Genomic DNA, 7,340 nt, shown 5'->3' on the forward strand with positions numbered 1-7,340 from the left:
AATGTAAGGGAGTTTGCTCCATGCATCTTCCCCATGTTCAGATTCCATTAGCCCTTTGTGTCTCCTGGCATGAACTCAGCTTCCAGGCTTTTCCACCTGGAATGAGAGGGGTGTCTCCCTGGCATAAGGAGAAGGAGGAGGTGATGTTCCTTGGTGTACACAGAGGCCAGGACACCCACCATCTGACACCGAAGTAGTCCCTTGGGGCTGGCCCATAGTGCTCATGGGAGCTAAAGTATTTTGTGGATTCAGATCTTGAAAGCCACGTCACAGCATTTTATGTAGGAATTAAAGGCTTTCATGACAGGAGAACTTCTTTCTTCTACCTTCTGAAGGAGAAAATGCTCTGAGAAGGTTTTGTGAATACCATTGCCCCAAAAGGAAAGTATGCACATGCTATATGTGGTAATTTTGGTTTTCCTTTTTTTTCCCTTCCATTTGTGAAAAATATAAAATACTTAGAAAAGAACAAAACTGATCAATTTTATGATGGCATGGCACATTTCTGATCTATATTAAGATTTATTACTAGTCATATTTGACTTTCATTTTGGGTCCTGAAAGTGTTTAAAATTTAGTATTAAAAAGCCTCATAACAATATTCTGAAGCAAGTTTATCTCAGTTTTATAAGTAAGGAAACCAAGGCATAAAGCAATGAAATTATTTGCCACAGTCAGTGGCAAAGTCAAGAAGAGAATGAAATTCTGTGGTTATGGGTTAACTCACTTTTCCTGCAAAGAAAATTGATCTTACTCCTAATGTGCCACCTGCACCAAAGTTCTCAAAAACTGGCCAGTTTGCACTGTTAAAAAGTACATTTGCAAAGCCAATGATTTCTTTTTCCATATAAGCACAAAAATTTTACTTAAAGGGTTAATTATATTGCTGTGCTGGTAAACATTTTTACTTATTGCTGGTTAGACCTGTCTTTAGATACTGACTGGGACAGAAGAGACTGAGCTGGCCCTGGACTCCCTTGTCTTGGTGTTGGGCATGGATATAGTACAACAAGATACGCCCACAGTGGCCTCAGGCAGCTCATCCTCCTCTGTCCATTCATTGAGATCTGGGTTATAGCACTGAATGCATTTCTTGTACTTTTTCTCTATTTCATTCCAGCCACCCACTAAGTAAATTTTCCCGTTAAGGGTGGAGGCACCAGCCGTGCTAACTCCGGTTTGAAGCGGTGCCACGTAATTCCACTGCCCCGTGTACGGGCTGTAACGCTCCACAGGGAGCACATCGACCCTCTCTGCTCGCCCCCCCAGCTGAGACCCACCCATGACATAGACCCTCTCCAGAAGGGACACAGCACAGTGCCAGCCCCTTGGGGTGCTGAGGCTGGCCTTATCCTGCCAGCTATCTTTGCTGGGGTCGTACATGCACACCGAGCGAGAGTAGGCATTATTGATGTAACCTCCCGTGACCAGGATCTGGCCATCCACCACGGCACTGGCATGGCAGCACCGGGGCACCTCCAGCGGCGCCTTCATCTGCCACTGGTTAGTTGCAGGCACGTAGCACTCGACAGAGGAGAGGCAGCCCTCGGAGTTGCGGCCACCCACTGCGAAGAGGAGGCCATTGAACACGTTCAGGCTGAAGTGGGTGCGCCGCTGATTCATGTTTGCCAAGTGAATCCAGCTGTTGAAACGAGGGTCATATCTGAAAGGATTAAGAAAAAGAAGGTAACAGTCTTATTTACTGGTCTACTAAATTACACAGAACTTCTCTGCCACTGCTGAAAGAGAAAAGTTGATAGAATTTTAGTTAGTTAGCCTATTAAAAGTCAGTGTAATGAAACTGGTACTTGTGATTAAATTTCCAAATAAATTTAGGTTTTGATTGGAGAAAAAATATTTTTGTATCATTCAAACCTGATATTATTTTAATGAAGTAAATCTGATTCCTCTGTAATTTGATTTTGTACAATAATCTCATTAAAATAATGGAAAGAGACATAATAGAAATTTTAGAAGTTCTTTTGCAATTTACACCTACAGCAAAGATGCCTATGTTTACTCAGAGAGTTTTACAAAACTTCAGGTGGTGATTTATACTTGCATCCTCTTAGTGCTTTCTAAATGGTGAATATGCTTTCCTCTCGACTCCCATGCAGTGGAAAGAGCATTCGTGCTTTCTAACACTATTCCTATCTGAATATTATTCTTTGTCCTTGACATTTAAATGAACAACTTTGAAATAGGAAATCTCAAATTATGACTCCTGAAGATGCTGAGTGAGGTACGTTAGTGGACCCATTCACTTCTGTTGCATGCCAAGGGGACCAGAGAATCACATGAGAAAAAGACTATGGGAAAGTAAATACTAATTTTCATTCAGCATTGTCATCTGCAAGTCCACAGACATACTGATGTGACTTGACGTGCTCAAGGTTAAAGGCATAACGAGCATTCCTCCACCTCCTCCCTCCAACCAAGGTCTGCACTGAGGACACAACTCCTTGTGACAATGTGAGGCATAGCTTAAAGGCAGAAGGTCAAGAGAGCAAATATTTTTCTGACAAAGTAGATTACACAATAAAACTGATCTAGAGAATGTTCCTCATTCATTAACTTTGTGCACTTGTTGATGTTCTCAGGAGAAGCTGACTGTTCCTTCTGGAAGCAGAAAAGGAAGCACTGGTAGAACTGTGGCTGTGTAATGCCATTGCATGTCCACAGTCTGTTAGTAGATAAAAGGCAGATAAAAGTTTTCCCAGCTCCAGCCTTTGCTTCAAGCTACTTTGCACTGACAGCTTTTAGGCTGGACTATTTAAAAACTACTATTGCCCATGTGACATTGCATATTAGTGTATGCACTCTTCTGACCTTGCTATCACCAGTGCAGTCTCGGATGACTATAGATAGGAACTGCAATATTTTAGAAGCAAGGTATTATTTGGGGTAGACTGTAAAAGACAGCCTTCAAACAATGGTACTATTGTTTCTAAACTCTTGATAATAATAATAATAAATCTAAAGGATATAAAATTTAATACAGAAGCTGTTGAAAACATGGTGAATAGAAAATGAAGGCTATAATGTCTAAAGAGGTGTTTTTCCAAACTTTCTCAGGCATCAAAAGCTTTTGAAAATTTGAGATGTCTCCTTAGAACACTCCATGACTTCCTATTCATGCTCCTATCTATTTCCTCTGCTTGGAAGAAGTTTTTTCAGTTTTTCCTCACTTCTCAGTGTGGATGTGTAACCATGGTGAAATTTTTTGCATAACTCTAGTTGTGTATTTCTGTTCATTCGATATATATTCATTTAATATAGAATAGCATCTATACCTCCCCTCCATTGTCCCGTTTCTCTATGTCCAAGTGGTTCATGTTGCATGACACAAACCAGCTTAGTCTATCTACCTGCTTTCTGTGGACTAGATACCTCCATCCCTTTTAAAGAAATAGCAGTTACCTGCAGAAATTGCTGACTGCATGCTTGGCTTGGTTCCTGGCATCATTCTGGTCTTCCCCACCAGCCACATACAGAAAACCATCCATCACTGTAACACACTGATTAAAACTTTTAGCAGGCATTTCACTTAACTTCTTCCATCCATTTTCAGGATCTCTGTATAAGATATCTCTGCTAAGAGACTTTTCTGTTAAAGCAGGGCGTCCCCCAACAGTAACTAAGACTCTGAAACCTCCACGGATCCTTGTTCTTCTGGACTGAAGTGTATTCTGGTGATAGGGAAGCAAGTGATAGTTCATGGCATCCACTAGGAGCTTATGGCAGTCTGCATCTTGCATCATTCTTGGCACAGTTTGAACATAATTGACAAGGTCTTGGGCTGAGATGGTACCAAAACGGATGTTACTTAAGAGATTGGCAGCAAACTTTACTCTTTTTTGATCAAACTCCAGCCATTTTATTGCAATCTGGAATGCAACAATTTCAGAAGGCAACTGTAAGTCATCATCTGCAAGAAGTTCATTAATCTGATCAAAAGTAAGTTTTAGGAACTGATCAGTTTCTGAAAATTCAATGAAGTTGTCTCTAATAAATTTGTGCGCTGCTTCCTTGGTTGTTTTTAGTCCGTATGTTTCTGCAATATTGGCAATGTACATACAGTTCTCAACACTGATTTCTTGTACTAGAAAATCACAGCACATCTTTGTAAGGGTATGAATCTGTAGATAAATCGCTGTGGAAATAATACTACCTATTGTGTAGAGTGAGAGAGTAAGTTTTCCAGTGTAAGCATAGGTGATAACAGTAGCTAGACCCACTGGGGACACATCATTGAGGTCCACTCTTTGAGTGGATGGATCTTTTTTTAAGATGTTGTGAAAGTATTCACTGCTTGAAGCCATCACTACCTTATGAACACTGAATGATTTGGTTTTGGTACTGATAGTCAAGTCACAAAGGAAATTTTCTTGTCTCATTTTGCTTAGACCTTCCAAGAGGTTTGGGCAGTATGATGGGTCAGAAACCTCAGATGAGATGCAGTTGAAACCATTTCCTCCTTCCAAGAGTCCATTCAAGCCATTTAGTTTACTGAGGGGGCTGTCTTCCACAATGATAGTTGTTTCGTTGATATCTGCTTTGTTCTTTTTCACATTCTTCTTCTTAGGGGCCATGACTGCAATGAAATATTACAGCCAAGCACTTGCTAAAAATAAAATTAAACACCACAGTTGTGAAATTTAATAGCTATGTGATTATGCAACAAATCCAACCTTTGTCAATACGTATAATGCCACAAAACCAAACACACAGAATAATCTGTCTTCCTAAGTTCTAGGTTGCAGCATGGCTGCTTATTAATAACAATCAATTGTGAGGAATATATGTACAAGTAATTCAGTAATTTATTTTTGTTTTAAATAACAACATCATAAATTAAAATTCACTTATTATCACCACATTCAGAAAATCAAATTCTCTAAATGGGTTTGCCAGAGTGTAAAATTTTGTATATATTTATTTAAATCAGACAGGTTCTAGATCTGAATTCATTAGCCTGAAGCACAGGAAAAATATGGGCCCCCAGCTTTGTTCATCCTTACTCCAGGGCTGCTACAGACTTACAGGTGAGTTCAGAACTTGACCAAGAAATATTAAGACTGGGAAAAATTCTTAAAGAAACGAAGACAGATGAGACATAAAGAGAAAGGGGATTTTAATATGATGTCATATTGATTTTAGATTTAGGTCCTGCTCCAAACTGCTTCCAGATTTTTGTAACTTTTGATTTATAGACTGATAGTGTTCTATTTCTCGTGTCAGATGTGCAAATACTTTCTGCTCATAGCATACTTTGATTGCTTTTCAGAATCAGTAATTTGAAATCTATAATCTTACTTTTAGGATTTTGTGGAGATTTAGGGAGAAGATGTTCAACTTCTGTTTGAAAAAATGTCACACAAATTCTATTAGGATGTGTTATTTTAAATAAGTTCTGCAAATGGGAAGGTAAAAATCAGTTCCAGAGTTATGTTAGAACACATATTTAAATTATATGTATCAGCCCTAGGTGAGCTCTCAATCAAATAAAGAGCCACTTTTTTTTTTTTGTCAAATGTAATGTGAGACAGCCCCTACTAACAAAGGAGTTACTTCAAACAAATATATGTATGTTCAAATATACTTGAAGGAAAGCACTGATCTTCAATAACACAATTTAAACAGAATTGTGGAGATCAGCATTCAAATAGATTCAAACATAGCATTTATCTCCAGTATATCCATTGATTTCAAAATAATTTACACATGCTAATTTTCTTTGTCATAAAAACGCAAACATGAAAAAATTCCGATTAATGGTAAATCAAATGACTGGTTTACTGTAGATAACGAAATAAAAAGACTTCAGTAATATTTCAATCTAGAATCTCAGCATATCATTTCTTCCTTAAGAAACACACAGCATGTAACAAAATGATAATTTAATTATAGAAAGGAATGGTTGCTGCCTGTGAGCACCAGGAGTTTTTTGCTGCTGCTGCTGCTGCTGGGTGACAACCATTTGCAGAGCAGGCGAGGGAGAGGGCCATGTGTGCCCAGAGTGTCAGCGTCAGCCTGTGCTGACGTGAGCTGTGATCCCTGATATGCCAGTGTGCCAGCGCAGGGGTCAGCTGCTGCCCGGCTCCCCCGCTCCGGCTGCATTCCAGGAGCTGCATCTGTTGAGACCTATCAGAGTCACCTCCCAGAATAGCAGCCTCCCAGCAGCTTGCCATTTTAAGACAGGTTCAGTTGAAGGTATAGCTGGTGTTTCAGTATACATGGCTGTTTAACACAATTTTGTTGCAAAAGCCCTATGATTTTGCAAGTGTAGCATATATTTGTTGGCATGGAAAAAGAGGCAAAATAAAACTTTTGCATAACTTTGTAGGTTATACACATAGTTATAGCTTTGCATATTAATAGTCACAATTTTAAAGTTAGTGAGGGCATGTTCATTTGGCAGCCTTATCTGTTTTTCTAACTATTTTTAGAGAGTTGTTCCTAAAAAATTTAATACATTTTAAACTCAATGTTTATTGCCTCATTGCATGATTGCAGAGCTCATTTAAATACAACATTTTAAGCTCTCTGTTCAAAAATGCTCACTATCCAAAGATTTTTCCTGAGAAACGCTTTTTCATCAGCAGAAATTTCACAAGCTAGCTTAGTGTACAAGCATTGTGACAGGGCATGCAAACCTACTGAAACAAATCAAACAATCCTATAATAAAACCAGAATACTGAACTTTGAAAACCCTGAGTGATTTGGTTTTCTATGATTGTTTGCTTTCACCTACTTTATTTTAGTTTAAGTAGCAGTCATGTCAAAGGACACTTGGGGTGCAAAAACAATGCATTATACCAACCCACCTCCCCCCTGATTTAAAATGCCACCTTCTAAAAACTATCAAAGTGAGGAGTTAAAAACCTCTTACCCTCCTCAGAAAGATACTGTCCCAGAGCTGTCGGTGAAAATGCCTCTTCCTTGGAAAATACGAACACAAAAAGAGAGGAATTGTGGGGAAAAGGAGTGGGAAAGATCAGAGGCCACTTAAGTCCAGCTCACTGGTTTTCAGTGAGGCACTTCGCAGTCACAGTGAGCGAGAGAGACCGGAGCCTGTGCTCGGGTGCTCTTTAAAATGACCCCTCCTCTCCATGCCTTACTCCCTGCCTCTGCCCAGCCACGGGAGCTCAGCTTCCCTGGGCGGCCTGATCACTGAAAATCAGGGGGACAAGCCTGGATAATGTACCTGCAAACGCACAGGGACAGGACAGGAAAGGGAGGGGAAGGTGAAGATAACTACAGCAGGTAATGACTGCCTCAGGTAAGTGTAGGGTGAACCACTGGGTTCCCCAGCTCCCAGCTGGGAGCCTGGGCTTAG

General features: G+C 39.9%; 1 protein-coding gene across 1 annotated transcript; it reads right to left on the reverse strand.

Moving 5' to 3' along the window:
* Positions 1 to 767: 767 nt before the first annotated feature.
* Positions 768 to 7,078, reverse strand: KLHL31 (kelch like family member 31). The gene is made up of 3 exons (XM_066314942.1): positions 6,894 to 7,078; positions 3,421 to 4,624; positions 768 to 1,663 (listed from the first exon to the last, which is right to left on the reverse strand). The coding sequence occupies exons 2-3, from the start codon at positions 4,590 to 4,592 to the stop codon at positions 931 to 933; spliced, it is 1,905 nt and encodes a 634-aa protein (XP_066171039.1). The 5' UTR covers positions 4,593 to 4,624; positions 6,894 to 7,078; the 3' UTR covers positions 768 to 930.
* Positions 7,079 to 7,340: the final 262 nt, after the last annotated feature.

Source organism: Sylvia atricapilla, chromosome 3 (assembly GCF_009819655.1).
Source record: "Sylvia atricapilla isolate bSylAtr1 chromosome 3, bSylAtr1.pri, whole genome shotgun sequence".
In the NCBI taxonomy this organism is placed as follows: Eukaryota; Metazoa; Chordata; class Aves; order Passeriformes; family Sylviidae; genus Sylvia; species Sylvia atricapilla.

Bases quoted from the DNA above. Each gene is read 5' to 3' on its own strand.
- KLHL31 (XM_066314942.1), bottom strand. From the start codon at position 4,592: ATGGCCCCTAAGAAGAAGAATGTGAAAAAGAACAAAGCAGATATCAAC. The intron at 1,664-3,420 runs GTAACTGCTATT...TAATCCTTTCAG, and splicing joins GCAGTCAGCAATTTCTGCAG to ATATGACCCTCGTTTCAACA.